This window comes from Miniopterus natalensis, chromosome 18, assembly GCF_054644295.1.
Source record: "Miniopterus natalensis isolate mMinNat1 chromosome 18, mMinNat1.hap1, whole genome shotgun sequence".
NCBI classification, from domain to species: Eukaryota; Metazoa; Chordata; class Mammalia; order Chiroptera; family Miniopteridae; genus Miniopterus; species Miniopterus natalensis.
This window is the reverse complement of record NC_142098.1, coordinates 7,899,899-7,921,372: the sequence shown is the minus strand read 5'-3', so window position 1 is coordinate 7,921,372 and position 21,474 is coordinate 7,899,899. Positions and strand designations below refer to the sequence as shown.

At 34.4% G+C, this 21,474-nt stretch overlaps 1 protein-coding gene across 11 annotated transcripts in view; it reads right to left on the bottom strand.

Moving 5' to 3' along the window:
• The window catches only part of CHD9 (chromodomain helicase DNA binding protein 9), a 166,348-nt gene that overhangs the window by 82,501 nt on the left and 62,373 nt on the right, over nt 1-21,474 (bottom strand). For 9 of the 11 annotated variants that reach the window (XM_087827121.1, XM_087827120.1, XM_087827122.1 and 6 more), the window contains one exon: nt 5,333-5,664. In XM_087827121.1, the coding sequence (XP_087683247.1) occupies nt 5,333-5,664 (332 nt within the window). Of the gene's footprint in view, nt 1-5,332; nt 5,665-6,834; nt 7,188-21,474 lie in introns of those variants that run through there. The other 2 variants (XM_087827128.1, XM_087827129.1) reach the window with 1 other exon arrangement.

Genomic DNA, 21,474 nt, shown 5'->3' with positions numbered 1-21,474 from the left:
TTAAATTACTTCCTGTTTAAGGTTGGACATCATTTTTTTCAAAAAGGTGAATTTACTTAGGTGTTTCATATAAAGTTGCTAAGGATTAATTATAGTCAATATAATTAATATTTATCAGCACAGTTTAATCCTTTTTTTAAATTTCATTTTTCAATTACAGTTGAAATTCAGTATTAGCCATTTAATTTTTATTCTTAAAAAGCATTTCTTTAAAAAAAGAAAATGATGTTTATGTTTAAAATTACTGACAAATAGGGACATTAAAATCAAGTATTTTCCTCAGTGCTTCTACAATACACATTTTTCCACATATTAACATCTATAAAACCAAGATTCATCTAATAATCAATAGTATACCATAGTTTTAGTTGCCAATATTTCTTTCTTCATTAGTAACACAAAATAATTATGCCTTATAATCAATGGCAACTTAGATTCAATGAATAAAGCACATAGCTGGCTAATGATAAATCTTACTAATACAATTTATGTAAAGGTACACTTCTTAAAAATGGAACTGTAAACCTTAATTAAATTCATAATAATATCGTATATATCAATACTTTCTGTAGATGAATGTGTTTCAGATTTTCACTGAGTTTAAGTTTAGATATTAGGAATGAAGTCTAAGAAACATTTTATCTGCTGGGAATTTAAAAATTATAGAACTTATATAGACTATTAATGGCATATGATTAATAATTAAAAATACATAATAAATTTATACATACATTTTTTTCAAACCACTTTTATAATATGTCAAGAAACAATTTAATAATTACTATATTTTTAGTTTATCCAAACAGATACTAAATTCCTATTATCTTGAGTAACTGCAATCAGGATCTCATTTATCACTTTATTAACATGAACTATAAAATGATAATTCCCAATTTCTGAATTCATCTTATTTTTCCCTCAGATTTTACTTATTTATATTATTTCCTCTTATAGTTTATTTAGAAATAAATGCCCCTCTATAGATATGCATGTGAATATACATGTTAGTTTTGTTTAAGAAATACATATAGCCCGGCCGGGCGTGGATCAGTGGTTGAGCTTCGACCTAGGGTCCAGGGGATCACAGTTCGATTCCCAGTTGGGGCACATGCCTGGGTTGGGGGATTGATCCCCAGTCGGGGGAGTGCAGGAGGCAGCTGATCAATGATGACTCTCTCATCATTGATGTTTTTATCTCTCTCTCTCCCCATCCCTTCCTCTCTCTGAAATCAATAAAGATATATTTAAAAAAAAAACAAAAAAGATATACATACATACAGGCTGTCCCCAAAAAGTATATACACACTTTAACAGCTGACAGCTCAATTTTGAAAATAAAATGTATTTTAATAAACACTGCCTTTGTAATTATTCAAAATGTGTGTATACATTTTAGGGGATATTCTGTGTGTGTGTGTGTGTGTGTGTGTGTGTGTGTGTGTGTGTGTGTATGATGGTAGCTAATTAATAAATGTTATTTTCCATCTTCCTTCCTGGGGGTTCAATAAGACTATAGCAAAAAGACACAATATAATTTCAAGATTATGCAATGTTTCATTGTTTTTCTTTACAACATGACATCCTTAACTTCTATTTGAGTTTAATCCTTAATATTTGAAAAATATTTAATTTAGATGCTTCTGCTTTAACTAAAGAGAAATGCTACTTCTAGCACCTGATAACTAGCATTCCTGTAACAAATAGAATAATTATCAAAAAATTCAAAAAAGTTTACTCATGGAGAACTGGTTCCATGTAGAGGGCCACAAGATTATGAAGTATCAAAGGCCTTCTACCTATGTCAGCCTGATCATCTATAGCACAAAGTAAATCCTAACCAACAACACAGAAACATAATTTAAACGTCAAAGTTATAAACCATAAATTTAAAAATGTTTCATCATGTAGATATTCTATTACATAATCTAAAACTGAATAGAGCCTTAAGAAAATCCTACTGGAAGTCTTAGAATGAATTTTATTTTAGAATTTAAGTTTCTACTATTCCTAAACCATAGTTACATCCCTGTGGTTTCATGAAGGATTAGCCTGTCATTTCTGTTTTTCATTTAACAAATCAAAATCAACCATTTGTTATCTTTTAATATTTAAACTTTTACTCCTTCATTCATCTCATAAAATTCATTCCATTCCATTCATGGAGTGTCTATTAGGTACCAACTATTACTTAAGAAATTCCTGCTATTCTACTTGTTAGAATCTGAATGCTAAGATATGAAAACATTAAAGTAGAAAGGGGTTGTTTCTGGTCCTGCCTCCTTATTTTACATCTGCCGCTTCTTTTGCAACCCACACCCTTCCACAGAACCAGGCGCAACCCTTTCGAACGCTAGGCGTATGTCAGGCGAAATTTACCTGTTCTAAATGCTACTCTAGCTAACCTGACAAAAAGAGGCACGCTTATATGAAAAAAGCCACTAATAAGTTAACTTATTCTCCCTTTTAACAAGTAGCAACTGTTTTTGTTTCTGTTTGATTTTTTTTTTTTTAAACTGATCTTATTCAGGAAAAGAGCCTTAATGGAAAGAGAACCTAGGCAGATGAGTGAGAATTTAAGCTGGAAGGAAGGGTATGAATCCTGGCCATAGTTTTTTCCTTAAACAGCTAACTGTTATGCATGTTTTCAGAAAAAAAATAACAATAGCTAAAATTTGTTAAATAAATTCCAGGTACTATTCTGTTTGCTTTAAATGTTATTAAATCATTTTATCCTCAAAATAATACTACAAGGCAAGTACTATCATTGTCCCTAATTTTACATGTAAGAAAACTAAAGATTGAGGAGGTTAAGTATTTGTCCAGGATCATGCTATGCTGCTTATAAGTGACAAAACAGGTTTCAATAAATGCAACTGGCTCCAAAGCCAAAGAATTTAACCACATTATTATATTGCATGCCCAATCTAACTCACAGCACTGCTCTAATGATTAAATGAGACTGTATCAAAGTGCTCTGAAAAGGGCACTCTACCCCTTGTATGATTAAAACATTAATCTGTAAGTGACAGAAATAATAAAAAGGTTTCAAGCACACTAGCAAGCAGAGGCAGTATTTGTTTTCTTCAGATTAGTCTTCCTAGAGTACATCAAATCAAATATGTGGGTTAAATACACACCAATGTTGACTATGTATCAACCATAACTTATTGTTTACAAATTTAGTTACTTTTAAAATTTCACATTATTGATGGTTAAGTTCCAGAATATATTCCCTTCAATTATATCTGTTATCAACCATTTGATAACAGTCCAATTCGTCCAAAACTAAAAGAAAAAACAAAATTTTACAAGAAAATGCTTAATATATCATAAAATGCTATTAATTAAAATGTTTTAACTAAGCTATTTAAATGACGACTTTTCACATAAAAATTTAAAACTTGGCAAGTTCAAAATTATAAAATGTAGTGGCTTATTGGAAAGCACAGAAATGAAATACTTCAATTGACTAATACAGCAACTCTGGCTTGTATATGAATTTCATTTCCAAGTAAACATTTTCCTCTAAAATGATAATAATCTTTGTCTTTGTCAGATAAATAAACTGTTTTACTCTAACGGCTTAATAACAATATATAGGCAAGCTTCAGTTTTACTTACCTGCCTACAAATTATAAATCCCTCTATTAAAAAGTCCTATACTCACAACAATACTTTTCAGCAACTACTCATATCTTGCCATATATGTATGTGTGTGTACACACATATACATTTCCACTATAATTACCACCTTATTTTCTCAAGAATACTATCTGTAAAAACAAGTACTAAGTTGACCAATGTTATGCAATATTAAAATAATTTATTTTTAACAATCTATTTCTAACAAAAATATAAACATCACAGAATTAATCGGATACTAGATTGCAATAAATTACTGCTCCCTACCATATCAATTCACATATTTCAAAAATCCACATTTCTCTATCATAATTATTTCTAATTTCCCCTTATGTACAGTTTTTTTCTTGAACCCAATCCACTTCTGGTATCTTCTGCCTCTAGCTACACCCCTGCCCCCCCACCCCCCAACCCTGAATTTAAACTTGCTGTAACTTACCAAGTTTCTCTACAAATTTTCTTGTTTTATGTGTTGTTTCTTAATAACCTTTCAAAAGTACACTACTTTATCTATATCTCTAACTTATATTATGTGAACTTTCAATACATTAAAGGATTAAATATGACATAATATTGGAAAAATACTTTCATACCAAAACCTTTAAATATAAAAGGAGTAGAAAGTTATCTTTCAAATTTCATTTAGCTGTCTGCAAATAAAATACAAAATCAATAATATTAATTATTGCTCTATTATTGCAAGAGAGCCATGTTATCTAATGGTTTGGACTCAAAGGCATCAGGACCTAACAATATAATTCAGTTTGGTGTTTGCGTTTAAAATGCTGAGAATTAATTTGCTTTACAAAACTGTGTTAGTTCTAAATATCTACATAATGTATTAATAACTTCTTAAGCAAATGAAGATTTTCACAATAAGATAATTCTTTACTGGGTAATTTCTTGTGTGGAAAATAAGAAGAGAGTAAATACTTTATCTAATATTTCATATAAAGCCTGCAAAAATGACTGAATATTCCTACAAAAACAAGTCTAAACTTTATTGGCTGTAGGTTAACTTTACCCTTGCATACAAAACAAACATACATATAGAATAAATAATACTTATTACATTTTGTTTTTTGAAAATGTATTAGGTAATTTATCAAATAAAATACCTAGGATTAATGTATCCTCCTAGAGCACTTCTTTGTCCGTAATTCCCTTGGAGCATTAATCCTCACTTGGCCTCTTTATTACATGAATTAAATCAGAAAGACTGTAAGAGCCGAGGGCTGCTTATTGTTGGTTAAAATAGTCTTAGTTTTCCTGCCACTCCATGTAGTCAAATGTTATGAGAAAATATTGTATTTCATGTTTCCAAAGTATAAGGTGCCCAATGGAGTAAAATTAAGAGGTTAAAAGATCTTATAAAGAATTTTAATGCATGTTCTATACAGAAAGTGAATTTGAAAGTAGAACAGCAATATGGGTTTTGGTTTTTTTGTTTTTCTTTTCCTATTTTATATATAAAATATTTCCCTTTTAAATTCCTTTTACTAATATTAATGTTAAAAAAAAGTTATGTTCATAAGATGGTAAAATTTAGTAGATCCTGGAATATTACACTACCTAATTCGGTCAAAAAAGAAACAAAGTGTACACAGTATCTAACAACTGGAAACTCCAAAGTGGGAGTAAACACAACACACAAATCAAAGGAATTAAATTCGATTCTTAACCAACTTACCCAATTTTTGACTTCTCTTTAAACTTAGAACAAGTTCGTGTCTTCCTGCTCTCTTTGTCCTTTGGCTTGGCTTTCACCCTCCTCCCTCTCTTTTCCTCTCTTCCTTCAGCTGAAGCACTAGGGAAGTTTTCTGGGCTCATGACTCGCGGGATATTGCGCTCCCCACGCTCCTTTGCTTTGGCTATGGCCTCCGATATTATGCGATTGGCCTTTTCTTGCTTGCTTTCTGATTCTGCCTTTCTCCTCTGCTTCTTCTCGGACAGGATCCTCACCTGGGTATTCTGCAACTTAGAGTATGTCCCAGAGCCATCGTTCTTCTTGGAAGATGGAGGCTAGAGAAACCAAAATATCATTTATACAGCATACCAGAGTACATAAAAAAACAACTAACATAAATATTTGAAATTTTTAAATTAGGCTTAAAGAAGTAAAACACATGAGCAAATATGCGAGTGTTACTAACTGAAAATTAAAACATTTTGCTAGTCTAGAAATTAGTGTTGGTATAAAAAAGGCTCAACGACTGCTTTTAAAAACGAAGGTTAAAGAAGGGTAATACAGGTTCGCTGATATTTCCATAGCATTCTTGATTAGGCAGCTGATTCAATTTTTCTCCTGTACATACAGCTGACTCAAATTTTATCCTGTAAATATTCTGTACATTTGGAATTAAAAAAGGTCTTTTCTTTCTTCTTCACTCCAGAACTCTGAAAATTAATACATTTAAAATAGCAATATAGAATGACTACTCCTTATAGTTTATTGTAATTTTCAGAAAAATAAAGCCTCTGCTTTACAAGAAACTAGAACTAGAACCTGAAATCACTGAAATAATTTTAATGTGCACTCTATGCAGCAACATAGTTAGTAAACAGACATTCCCATACTTAAAATTAGAGAAAGTTTTAGTTTTTCCGTGAAAGAGTTAAATGTTTTTTTCTCTTTTTATATCACAATTATTTTGCTCAAGCAATTCTGAAGAGAAAAAAAAACCCCACAAGTTTTATAGTTTTACGTTAAAATTATTAATATTTTAGCAATTATCACAGGAAGCAGATCAACAGCATTTTAAAAAGAATATCCTCTTCAAACACGCATTCACCCACATATACTTAGATCACAGTTTTGTTATGGTCTTACCCGTAAACATGCCTCTGACTATAGCAAAGAAAAAAACCACCAGGAATTTCCAAACACATTTTCATGCTGATTCCAGTGTGCTTCACTGGATATCTTTTCTATACCTGCCTCATCAAAGGTTTCATAGCAGTGCTGCAACACTGGGAAAGGAAGGAGGGTTTAGAATCGCTCACTAAAATGCCACCTTAAGGCCTACAGGCTATAACAAATAACCAAGACTCGAGAAAACAGCAACAAGCTCAAGATGGCGATGCAGTACGACTCCCGCAGCAGCAGCCAGTAATAAGGAAGGTTATTCAATCCCATTAGCCTTTTAGCCCAAAGAACCCCTCCTCCTCCCACTCATTCAGGCTTTCACTTACCCTTCCTCTTGGCCTCTTCACTGAAGACATTTTTGGCGTCAGACAAAGGCTTGCCCTCTGCTTTTTCACCACCCCAGGCAGTGCTCAAGAAAAAAGCATTGAAAGAAGATTCCTAAATGGCCTATTTAGCAAGCTGCAACCAAGAGATGCACAACCCTCCACAAATACACATTGTGATTGATCAACACATTTCTGCCTTGGCAAGTTTATCTCCACTGTTCATCCTATTTAGATATGAAAAAGGCTGTAAACTCCTCCTAAAAGGCTGGGTTCCCTCAATAGCTATAAGCAGATAGCCAGATTCCAACAAAGCACAGAAAGAAATGAATGCACAAAGCATCAAAATGCATCAGCATGAATATTAGAGATGTCGTTAAAAATACTGACTCCTTCTGCGGAAGTAGGCCAGCAGATGGTGCTACCAGTTATTATTCCATTAGACTCTGCAACTTAACCCCCAATGGACTGTTCTTCCCTCCAAGTAACACATTAACTCTCACTCTGCCATTTCCTGCAGCCAAGTTTTTAAAAATAGGAACTAAAAACCTGACTTTTAAAAACCACCTGAAAACTAAAATGATGGTGAAATAGCTTTATGTAGCTATCACTTTAAAAAACAAAAATCCAATGCAATTTTTACTGGAGAAATACACTTTTCCCCCCGATACCCTAAAATATTTAAAACATAAAAATAGCTGAAGGTAAGCAAAGGGTTAAAGAGCAGGTCATGCAAATGAACACATAGCAAGTGGCTTCTCTTTAAGAAATTAGATAAAGTCTCTTATGATTCTTCTAACAATAAGCTAACAATGTTACTTTCAAAATAGAGAAATTAAGCTATTTTCATTTAAATTCTAAAAAGGATTTTTAAATGAACACATGAGAGCTATCTACAAAGAATTACTAACCACCCGTAAATTTTTCCTTAAACCTGAATGCATTAATTAATTTTCCTAAAATAAAAAATCTCATAAAATCTTCCTGACATTTATTCCTCACATCCCATTTTAATTGAACTGCTGAGGTTTTTTCAGATAAAATTTAGTTTTAGTTCCTTGCTAAAAATAAGTAAGTTGCAAGTCCACCTGAATTTGGTTGTCAGTACAACTTTCCCTTCCATGAAATATTTGAGACTGTTTTAGTAAGCAGTGTCCTTAAACAGCTTAACCATAATTTTTACTGCTTCAAAATTTAAGTTTACCTTTTTTGTTAACACTACTTTTTCATCTGGTCTTGGCAAGTCATCTGATACCTATATCAAAAGGAATCCTTTTCCTTTTTTCCCTTAGGCACTGAAGGTCTCAAAACAGAGTAACGTTACAGGAACAGCGCCCTAGAAAGACCAACCCGCACAGCAGGAGAGAACATTAAAGGAGAGGAATAACTACTACGACAAGGACGGGTCCGAATGACCTGAGAGGCCATCTATGCAAAAATCACAATAACCAACAAGGACTAATGCTTACCAAGGGCTTACTTTATTGAGTGCCAGGCACTATTCTAAGCATTTTACACGTAAAACTAATTTAATCCTGAATGGTAAGAGGGTTATAGTGATAATGGAGTAAGTAGCAAATGGGAGACATACTCTCAGAGCAGAATTACAAAGCGATAGAACAAACCTAAGAGCAAAGAGCAAAGAATTTTTAAAAATTATAATAACAATAGTAAGAGTTAACACTTGCTTAGTCCTTACTATGTGCCAGGCACTATTACTAGTATTACATATATAGTAGCTCAATTATTCTTCAAAACAATCCTGTGTGAGATGGACTACTGTTACCCTCATTGTACACCTCAGGATACTGAGGCACAGAGAAGTGACTTGCCCAAGGTCACACAGCTACTGCGCGACGGAGCAGGGGTTAAAAGGCAGAGAGCCTCATTATGGAAATCATGCTCTTAACCACTATGTCATATTTGGTTCAAATACCATAATTTACAGGGATTAATTTGAACACAAAAGAAAGTGACTTTCTCAAAACTGCAGAGAAACCAGCACTAAAGCTAGAATGAAATTCAGGTCTTCCCACTGCCCTTTCCAAGGTGTAGAAATTTGACTAGATAAGGAGGGGTATGGCTGAAGAGCAGAAAGAGCCAATATTTGGTTTCCAGAATAAGTAACTGGGATAGAAGGCAAAAGAAATAGAAAATCTTGTTGACAAAGGGTGTGTACATGTGTGTGACAGGTTTAATTCTTTTCACACTGAGTTTGAAATGGAGAGCTCTAGTAACGGGAAATTTGGGACTGGGATGATCCTCACAGAGGTCAGGGCTGGAATATAAGATGTGGATTTTCCTGCTGTTTACTTTCAATACTTTTAATTCCCTGACACTATCCACAGAACACAGGATGATGTCCAAAATATTTCACTTCTGTAAACCTTTCCAATAGATTCTATTATCTGACTCAAAATCCAGATTACTTAACATTAAATCTTAACAGACAATAAAGGATCCATGATCAAATATTGCTTCTGTTAGAATACAGTATTTTAAAACTATATTCCCACAGATCAACATTGAGGTGTTAAGTAACTAAACATTTTAAATGTAGATCATTTCCCAAAGAACCTATATGCTAAATAAGAAAGAAATATAAAAGGTAAAGGCACATATATTAATACCATGTCCAAATTTTTAAGAAAAAGAAATTATAGCAAAATGTAAAGATATATTAATTATTTTGATAGCGACCGGGAGGAATATATGAAAGAGCTGGACATAGTTCGACATTGTTTGGGAAACTCAAGGATTTATGGTATGAGTGTTTTTCAAACCACAGGTCATGACCTACATAAAAGCAAGACACGATATAAATTTAGTGCATCCAGACTGGCATTAAAAAATGAAACAGAATGAGAGAGGATGGCGTCCAACCTTAATGAATGTTAACTCTTACAAAATTAGAGAGTCTGCGTGTACCACCTGCTTGCTTTTCTCTTTCCATTCATGGGACAGCGAAGCAGAAAGATTTGGGCAAGAAATCAGAAGTATTAAGATCTGAGTGGGGACTCAGGTCTCTTCTCTCTTGGTGGAATAATTTTCCCACATACCCTCCCACACACACTGGGGAATTCTCCTAAATATTTTAGTTGTTTACAAATGCTAAAAACTACTGTATCACCAGTGGAAATTGCAAACTTCCAGAAAGAAGGGGAGATAATCCCATGGCTGCTGTATATCTACTGCAGAGCACAGGTTCCTCTCTTGGGGAAAAATAAATGGAAAAATGAAAGTTCTACTTCACAGATTTAAAAGACAACATGAAGGAATAAAGGTCTCAAATAATAAAACAGATGTAATTCCTCAGTAAGAGTAAAGCGGAAAGCAAGTAGTTTTCAACAACATGGATAAAACTGCATTGCAGCGGAAATCTTCCAGCCTTGCTCAGGGGCAGGCCTGCAGGGCCTGGGGGCTGGAGGCTCCATTAGAAGAGGGCATGAACGACAGGCACAGCAAGCCTTGAGCACATCGGAGAAGGTAATGAAGAAAACCACCAGTGAAACCCCAAAACACCACGTTTAAGGAGCCAGTAGAAGAGGAGCTGATGAGGGGACAGAGAAACAAACAAGCACAGTAAGAAGAGTGCTAGGAGAGAGACGTGGGGGAAAGGGTCAGACACTCTGCAGTCAAAAGCAAAGTAAAACTCACAGTAATTTGACCTTAAAAAGCTAGCTTACAAGGCATTTAGTTCCCTTAAACTGTTTATAGTAGGCGAGTGTGCTAGTTTTAAATCTCAAGAAGAATCACAATTACCCAATTAAAAATTCACATTAAACCAACCTTCCCAAAACAATACATTTGTAGTTAATTTCAATAATGTGTTAAATGTTAGCATGGTGACTTCTTTTGGGTTTCATTTATCGCACATAACAATTTTCCCCCCACAAGCTACCAATGAAGATTTGTTTTTAAAGAGAAATGGGGCAAAAACAGATCCAAGAGCATATTATAATCGGTCAGTCTTCTGGGTTTTACTTTTAGATTTGTTTTCAGGGTTTTTGATGGAAATGAAGCGATTACTTTACTTCACTTCCTTCACACCTGTAAACTGCCATGTTCACAATAAAAGGCTTATTATCATCGCCTTGTGACTTGTGTGATGGTACCCAGGTTCCTACTTCTAGTTAACCATGACATTAATTTTTTTTTAGTGTCATAAATCTTAAATTTTACATTAAAAAAGTAATACTATGAGAAGCATTACCTTTATCTTAGTCATCCACAGGGCAGGGCAGGCAAATATTAGATATTCATAACAGTTTTGTATTTTAAAAAATAAAACTGCATTCTATGACTTACAGGAAACCCAGAGAGAAAGGAACATGTTAGAGGATATCATAGGGTGTAATCCACAACCTCCAGAGTGTGGGAAACTCTACAAATGACTCTGGTTCTTCAGCAAAGAAATTGCAGGAAACAAAACAAAGAAGGGGAACTATGGGTTGAAAGAGACTTAAGACTAAATGTAATGCCGAAATAAAAACAGAAAAAAAGGGACACTTAAAATATGTATTGACCAGCTGTAATAGGTGGCCATTTCTTTCTTTTTTAATAGTCAGAAGGTAGTTTTATTATTTAGGCTATTTGCTTATCTAGACTGAATCAAGGAGTCTTTTGCCCTAGAATAGTCTTGTTCAAAATTACAAAACAAATAAAAGCTTTAAAAATATATGTGGCCCTTCTTTTGCTATTAACCTAAACAAGTTAACTGTAAAAATACATTTATTATAATAGTAGGGAAATTTCAACTTTGATTGGATATTTGATTATGAAGGGAATTATAGTTATTTTTTAGTGTGAAACTGATTTTGCAGTTGTTTTAAATACAAAAATTTTGTGTATTAGATATATAAATTGAAATATTTACAGATGAAGTGATGATTAGCATGACAAGAAAACTGGATACATGTTGGAAGAATGATAAGCAATGAAGACTGAAAGACAATGGCTTAGGTTATCAAGTGTCACAAATCATGCTAAACTACCTGGGCTTTATGCTGAAGGAATTAGGGAATCAATAAATAATCACATATAGAGAAGTAACAGGTTCACATTTTTAGATTAAAGGTTGCTAAGTGATTTAAATAAACATGCCTGAATACTTGAAGATAACTTTTATTTATGAAAAGGCCATTCATGATATAAAACCATGTAACATGTGATCTTCTACTTATATCAGCTTGTGTTGCTTTTTCAATGCTGTATTGTTTGAAAGTCCATCTTCTGCATCCAAACAAAAGTGTATTTTTTTAAATATATCTTTACTGATTTCAGAGAGAGGAAGGGAGAGGGAGAGAGAGATAGAAACATCAATGATGAGAGAGTCATTGATCAGCCGCCTCCTGCATGTCCCTGACTGGGGATCCAGACCACAACCCGGGCATGTGCCCTGACCAGGAATCGAACTGCGTTATTCTAGATGCTAGGTCGATGCTCAACCGCTGAGCCACGCCTGGCTGGGCCAAAAGTATATTTTTAAAACCACAAAACCTCACCCAAGCTCACTACTGACAGCACTAAATATATTGAATTCATCAGTCCCTAAATTACCCATGACACTAAAAGCTATTCGTAACATAATTTTGTGATTAAGGGAAATGGGCTTTTGAATCAGCCTGCCCTGAGGTTCTAACACCAGTTTTATTATTTACTTGGGCCTCAGCTTCCTCATCTGTAAAACGGAGAAAATAACAATATCTACTTACTAGGGCTTACTAAGTTTCCCTATTGGATAACATTTGCACCAGTTGTACCATACGTCCCAGTATGTTCATCAGACTAGCCCATGTGAGTGAGTACTCTGTGCCTTTCAGACGTATCTGTTTAGGTGCAATACTTTTAAGATGATTCCATCTAGTAAAAGGCCATCATTATTCTTGATGGTCTGATAATCTAAGTGTTTTTAAACTGTGTTTTTAATCTCATTATGAACCATTAATTCAGTGGATAGCCATTAAGGTTACATGGGTGGTAAGTAGCAGAAAGGAGTTTTAAACCCAAGGCTGCCTAATCGAAGTTACAGTTTTGTTTTATTATTAATGTTTAATTATACAATATTTTAAAAAAAGAAAATAACACCCATGAAACAAGATTAAATATATATATTATTTGCCTTTTACTTCAAATCTATCATTTAAATAAGCAGATAATTAGTCCTCTCCTCCCCATTACATCACCTTCCCCCTTCCTTCCCCAGATGTTAAGAAACACATATGAAAATATATGACAAAGTCAGAATAGTGGTTTGCTCTGGAAAAGGGCTAAGAAGGGACTGGAGATTTCAATGGTTACCCATTATGTTTTATTTTTTTTAATTAAAAAATATTTAAAACAAATATTACATTTGTTAAATCTATGTGGTGGGTTTATGGCGATTTATACAATACTGCTATATTTTTATGATTTTGAATGGAAACATACTTTTAAAAGTAGCAAAATATAAACTAATGTCTATTCAAAGCTTAGTCTAGAAATTGATATTTTAAATAGCTACATAATTTCAATTCTAATAGTTTAAAAAGGGTATTATGTAGTAGGTGGGCGGCTGCTGAGTATAATTGTTGAAAGGACCTGTGTTAATAAAACACAGCTAATATATATAGCTAATATATATAGTCTCACATATATACATATACTAGTTAAGTTTGGGAGAGTCAAAAGTTACACAGAGATTTTCGATTGCATCAGCATCCCGTAACCCCCAATGGTACAAGGGTCAATTGTAAATTCACACATTCATACTTATATTAATTTAAAATACTTAATCTTTTGGGGGATTTATAATTCCACATAATAAACTGTAATAAAAGTAGCCTTTTAATACATTTAATGCTTTATTAATAGAATTATGTATAGGCTTTCATTTAAAATAATTATAAAAATTCATTTTTTCATTAATCAAGCTAGATTTTTTTCTTTATAGCTCAAGTTGCTATGCACATTTAAAGTATTGAAATTTGATTAGTGAAGGGAATTTTTCTAAAAAATTCATAAATGCAAAAAAAATTACCTCACCTAGAACATAAGGAACTTTAACTCAAATATATTGTGGAAATGACAACACAAATTGCATTAAATCCAAATGAACAATCCCGTCAATACTGTTTTCCCAGACAATGTCAGTTTCCATGGAAGTGTCTCCAAAAGATTATTCTCTGAAGTTACAATAAATCAGACTAACCAAGAATAAAATCTTTAAGTAAAAACAAAGTAAAGCCTTATAAATCCATCAAATTTTTCATAGGGAAAACAAGCATCTTGCTATAACTAAATTAAACTAGCAAACTGTAATGACAGTGTACATGCTTATCATAAATAAATAAAAATTTGCTTTACTATTTTTTATTAGAGACACCAGTTTCTCAACACCTTTTTAGAATTATCATCAATTAAAGAAATCAAATAGTGCTACCTGATATTAACTCATCCACTATCACACCAAGACATTAAGCTTTTTTTACGTAAAGGAAAAAAATTTAAAGAACCACTTGTCTTGCTTACATTAAGGCCAATTTAATACCTGAAAGTACATATGAGCTACTGTAAAAATTTAGTTTATAGCCCTGGCCAGTGTGGCTCGGTTGAGTGTTGTCCCATGCACCAGGAGGTCACAGGTTTGAATCCGTCAGGGCACATGCCTGGGTTTCAAGATCGATCCCCAGTAGGGGGTGTGCAGGAGGCAGCCCATCAATGTTTCTCTCTCCCTTTCTCCCTTCCTCTCTTTAAAATCAATAAAAAGATATTTTTTAAAAATTTAGTTTACACAGTAACTGAGCAAAAAATATATATTCTTTTAGATTTAATCTTTTCTAATATTTATACTGGTCTCCTCATTCCCATAAATAAGTTTCATATAATCATTCCAAATTTTTCTTAACTATATTAATTTACTACCTGACAATAATTATTGTTCTAAAAATTTTTTTTACATGACAAGTGCAATTTATTACTCTTCAGCCAAAAGCTAAAATTCTAAAACAAGAAACTTGAGAAATTATGTCTCCTCCTCATTAGAGAAGCCTATTTCAATAACCCTATCATTAATAAACATCAGAATGATGCTGATGTGCCCTTAAGATATCCAGTGTTGAATGTGAAATGTGTCCCTCCTCTACATTTCAGTAAGTCTAAATTGTTTCTCCCCACCTCAGAGACTGTTATCCATGTCCTATGTATCTCCCCTTAATATATTACTAAAACAGCTTTCAAATATTTATAATCTCTCTGTCTTCTTTCCCTTCAAGATAAAAGAAACCTAAAAGATCCTTAGCAACTCACTTGTCTTTCTCAAATTATGCAAATCCCTTTAACTTACCCCAGTCTTAGCCAACATTTTCCTGAAGGAAAAAAAGTATTTACAAAGCACATTAAAACAAAAGGTAACAGATTTCAAGAATGTCAAAGGGGGAACTCATCACTGTTACAGATAGATCACTGCTCTTCAAAGGATATCTTGGCAATGAGAAAATATACAAAAAATTGTATGCCAGGCTTAATTACTAATTTTTTTTAAATGACAAAACAATAAGACTTGGTACATTTTTAATTCACACCATGATCAAAACTAGAGGGTTAAAACATTTCATTGGGATGATATTTTAAGTGAAAATGATAAAAATAAAGTAACTTTTCCTAATTGGGAAAAGTTGAATACTGTTACAGGTTCTCTTCAGTATATCCAAATTGCCAGCATCACCATTCTTGTGCTTTGGGGCCATTATTAAGTAAAATAAGGGTTACTTGAACACAAGCACTGCGATGCCAAAACAGTCAACTTGATAACTGAGATGGCTACTAAGTGACAAACAGGAGGGGAGCATATCCACCGTAGGTGGCGTAGGTTTGCTAGACAAAGGGCCATGCACCTCCGAGGTGGGATAGAGAGGGACTGCAAGAGATTTGATCACACTCAGAATGCTGTGTAAGTGAACACTTATGAACTATTTATCTCTGGAGTTTTCTATTTAATATTTTTAGACCAAGGTTGATCATAGGTAAACTGAAACTGTAGAAACTGAAACTGCGGATAAAGGAGAACTACCATATGAATTAGATTTTAGATGATATGTGGAATTATTAACTATCTTGGGTGTGATAGTGGCTGTAGTATAGAAGAATCTCCTCATTCTCAGGCGATAGACGATGAAGTACTTAGAGGTAAATTCTCACGATGACTGCAATTTACTTTCAAATCACACAAAACCCATGCACTCATCTAAAAATAAAGCAAATGTGGCAAAATGTTAACAACTATTAAAGTGAAAGAACATCTATTTATTATTCTTTTATTTACTTCACTTTATTTACTTTTCTAAATACTGAATATTTTTCATTAAAAAGACTGGGGAAAAACAGCTTGTCCTGATCAACTGCCATAACAACTACTCATTGACAGCAACATACAATAAGCATTTCAAAGGACAATTTCACTTTAAAGTCTGGAATCCTGAGAACATAAGACAGCTTTGTTTTTAAAAACATTTTAAACTATACAGTCATCCATAAACTCTTGAAGTATTTCATAAATCAACAATATTTGAAATGGTAGAAACAGAGCCTAATGCATAGATAATGATTTCTATGGAGAGAAAAACCACTCTCCTGGTCATAGACGGGCTTCCCACATCCCTCACTAAATTACCTGCTCTCACCAACTAACTTCACAAATCTGTGCTGCTGCTTATGAAGAAAACAGCTTCCTTTAGATCAGGCAAGAGGGACCCCTTCCTTGGGCAGCATAATTTAGAGTCTGGTTCCTTTGTCACACCCTTCCCCAGTGCTAATACCCCCTCTGCTCTTCTAGAATATGCTCCAGGTGCACAGGAATTCTCTGCCTAAAACAGTCTCATACCCACTTGCAAGAGGTTGCCTGGGTCTATTTATTTGCTAGGTTTGTTCTCAAGAAATTCCTTGCTTGGCAAGGAATACATATTGCCAGTGCATGCTTAGGCCAGAGAAATAGTGAGAAAAAGGTGGAGCTTGGCTGTGTAGGCTGAGAGGTCCACATGTATTCACAAGAACCCTGGAGGTGCAGGACGGAACCTGGGTGGACATGGAATGTGGAATGGCCCACTTCTGCCACGCTCTGGATGTGGAACTCCAGAGAGGCCAAGAATTCTAAATCTAAACCAGTACTTCTGTTTGTCAAAGAAGAAAGATAAAACATATTTAAGAGTTTACTGGCTTTATATACAACATTTAAATATTCTGACATACATTATGAGCTTCCATGTGTACACTTTTCCTGGGACTCACAAATGTTAGGGCAAGCCTGCATAAAATGAGTTAAGAAACAGTTATGTAAGAAAAAGAATAATAAAAAGGATAATAAAGGGAATCTCTTTCAGACTATGTAACTGAAAAGCTATGTAGACTTTATATCTGGGCCTCTACAACTGCAAACTATTTAAAATTTGATTAATGCTTAAAGTTCCTTCTAGTTCTAAAAGCAAAAAAAAAATTAAAAAACCCTTAGAGCAAGAAATCATTATTAAACAAGCAGCTGACTTTCTAATTTGTAAAGCACTTTTAAATTCAGTGTTCATTATCACATTTATTAATCAGAAATGCCAGCAATATAGATATATACATATTACAGATGAGAAAACTGCAGAGAAGGCAACTTGCCTAAGACTACTATGATAGTACATGACAGGGTCAGGACTTGAACTCCAAATTCAGTGCTTTTCCCACTTTATCAAAGAGACATATCTGAAAGCCCACTTCCAAAAGGTTTATTGTCCAGCACTGGAACTGAGAAACAAATGCCTATGCCAAAAACAAAGGTGAAAACTACTTAATTCCTCTCCTTCATAAACAGCTCATTTGATGACAAAAACTCATGCATTCAACTTCTGAGTCACTATGGCTCAACTCAGCAATACAACCACACAAGTAGCATTAAGAAAGTGCTGAAAGCACATGATATAATGCAAGAGTCGATCGCATTTTTTACAAAATAAAATATAGTTAACAGTTTGGAAATCAGATTATCTGATAAAAACAAACAAACCAGTACTGATTCCTGCAATACTCCAATATTTAAGATTACTATGGATTTAACTTGAAATTATATAAAATTATTTTATACTCAATATTATATAATTATTAAAACAATTAAGAAAAAATATTGGCCTGGCCGGGCATGGCTCAGCAGTTGAGCGTCGACCTAGGATCCAGGTGATTGGGGTTCGATTCCCGGTCAGGGCGCATGCCCAGGTTGCGGGTTGATCAATGACTCTCTCATCATTGATGTTTCTATCTCTCTCTCTCCCTCTCCTTTCCTCTTTCTGAAATCAATAAAGATATATTTTTTTTAAAAAAGGAAAAGAAAAAAAAGAAAAAATATTGGATCATGTACTACAAAACCATGACTTCTTTACCTTTTCTCAATACCTACTTTTCTCAAACCTGTGTTCAAGTCTTAGGTATGTGATTTATATGCTATTGTACCTTGACTCTGGTTTCTTCATTTATAATCAAGATGCCCTAGTAACACCATAAGATTATTGCAAGGATAAAATGTGATGACATATAACAAGTACCTGGGACAATGCCTGGCACAGGACTGGGGCTTAATAAATAATTGTTGAATAAGTGAAAAATTTGTGGGTTTTTACAAAAATTGTGGGATTTATTTAAATCACGTAAGTATACATTATTGAGAAATCTGAAACCATAAATTTCAAGTAGCCCAACTCTAATAATTTCACTCTAGACCACTACATAATTCCCAGCATGAGAAGCAGAGAGTAGAGACTGAGCAGAAATTATTTTTCTGCTGAAAGATATTCAAACATTTTTTTTATAATGTGAGGTTATATGTTAATTAATTATTTAGTTAAATATCTTCTAACTGGCCTCATGGTTTGTAGTAGGCAGAATAATGGCCCCCAAAGATACCAATCTTCTAATCCCCCAAATCTGTGAATGTTAAATTACATAGCAAAGGGGAATTCAAACTGCAGATAGAATTCAAGTTGTTAATCAGCTGACCTTAAAATAGAGGGACATTGTCCATGGGTGCACTGTATTCTCAAGGGTTCTTTTCTTATAGGTGGAAGAAAGAAGCAGAAGAAAGTCATGGAATGAGAGAATGACTCTATCAGCCATTGCTGGAGTTGAAAGTGGAAGGGGGCCGGCCACAAGCCACAGAATGTGGGAAGCCTCCATGAATTGGCAAAAGCAAAAAAATGAATTCTCTCCTAGAGCTTCTAGAAAGGAATGCAGCCCTGCCAACACCTTGATGTTAGCCCAGTGAGATCCATTTCAGACTTCTGACTTCCAGGACTATAAGATAAATCTGTGTTCTTCGAAGAAACCAATTTGTAATAATTTGTTACAACAGCAATAAGTAACTGCTACATGGCTATAGGTCATGTTCAGCTTCAATATTCCCACACTCTAAGGCAGGGGTGGGGAACGTCCAGCCCACGAAATCATTTGGTCTGGCCCTGCCAAGGCTTCACTAACGAGAAGCAGTTCCACAGCCATCACATTAGGGGTGAGTTAATTATTTGACCAAATATAGCAGGCTAACTTTTAAGTTGATAATTTTGTATGGCCCATGAATGATGTTATAAATATCCAAATGGCCCTTGGCAGAAAAAAGCTTCCCCATCCCTGCTCTAAGGCAACAGAGGATAGTGTGGGATCCAGAGTCCTATTGCTTATATCTGATCCTTGGTACGCCATTTACAAGCTATTTAACCATCCTATCCTTCAAGTCCTTATCTATAAAATCAGTAGATGACAATATCTACCTCAGAGTTGTTCTGAAGGTTAAGTGAGAAAATATATGAAAAGACATAAACATGAATATAACTGCTGAATATTTATGGGTTATTTGTACTTTTATTATTATTCATAATTGTACACATCTTCAAAGGAAGTTTGTACATTTACCTTGATTTTCTAAGAATCTGTCTAAACATGGGAATCATGGGTATATACTTTATCTGGAAAGACGTTCATCATAGTACACCCCAAAAATAAACTGGTTAAATAAGTTATGGTATTCTGCATTATAAATTATTATGCAGTCATTAATATGGTATTATAAGTCTTCCAATTAAGGTTAAGATGGATTAATAGAAACTGGATTTACCCTCATTCTTGAAACAACTGAAAAGTCAGGCAAAACATAGAAAACAATAGTTTTTAGACATTGGACATCAGGCAACCCATGAGAGTGATCCCTAGGAGAATGCAAACAAATGAGCAGGACTGACAAGGGGAGTGTTTCTCAGCTGCATGACAGGTAAAGCAGGAATCCAGGTGGAAATCTCACAGCTACCCTGAGTTGAAGAGACAGAGCTGGAAGTCCAGGGAAGCCCAGGAGGCTAGTTTGCAGGGAGAAGGTCTGGAGAGGAGAAAGCTTCACAGGAAAGACCTCCAGAGATCTTCAGAAGGTCCCCTCTGGAGGCTTTAGATAAGTAACCAATCAGCACTATCAGTGTAAATGAACTACCCAAGGCCCAGGAAAAAAACACCTGAAAGGAGCCAAGATCTCACTTGGGCCAGGAATAGTTTATCAGCCATAGTGGAAAATCTTGTATTTCACAAGTCACTGGATAGAGAACTCACATGGCTATTGGGTCAGTAGTGAGGGGAAATTAGCCTTAGACTATAGACTGCTCTAGTCCAGCCTAACAGAGTTTAACAACAGATCTCATCAAGATAAACCAATTTCCAAGTAACTTAACTGCATTTCAAAACAAAACTCAAGAATATTTATAGGAATGTAAAACTTTCCATCACTCAACAAGGTAAAAGCCACAATGTCCGCCATCCATTCAAAAATTTTCCAGCATGCGCCCGGCCGGGAGTGGCTCAGCAGCTGAGTGTCGACCTAGGATCCAGGCAATCGGGGTTTGATTCCCGGTCAGGGCACATGCCCGGGTTGCGGGTTCAATCAATGACCCTCTCATCATTGATGTTTCTCTCTCTCTCCCTCTCCTTTCCTCTCTCTGAAATCAATAAAGATATATTTAAAATAATAATAATAATACAAAAATTTTCCAGCACGCAAAAAAGCAGGAATATACCAAACTACACTGAGGGGGGGAAAATCAATCAATAGAATCAGACTTGGAAACGACACAGATGATAGATTTAGTTTGTAATAAATTTAAGTAGATTAGCAGCTCAAAAGAAAAGGTCCTGCCTTCTTGGCTCTGCCATTTACAAAAGCAACTGAACCTTGGACAGTTGAATAGTATATGTACACAATATAATACATATATAAGTCATCAAACAGTTACAGACTGCCAAAACATTATGAAACAAAAAGCTAATCCAGAAATTTAGAAGAACAGTTTAAGTAGATGGGTGAAGGAAATTAATTTTTGTTTGTAAACCACTCATTCCAAATCACTAAGCTGGAGGGCTAAGTGAAAATGCTAGAAACCACTGTCAAGTGAAACTGAATCAGAAATGAAGAGAGAACAGCTCTGAAACCCTAATACAGACCAATAGGGCAGTAGGACAATTTCTACTTGAGCTCTGCAAAGGCTAAGTACCATCTAATTCTTTATTTTTTTTTCATTTTTGAACCTCAGTGCCCAACATAATCTCTTACACTTGGCAGACATCTAGTAAATACTGAACAAATAAATAAAAGCACTGAAAATGCAG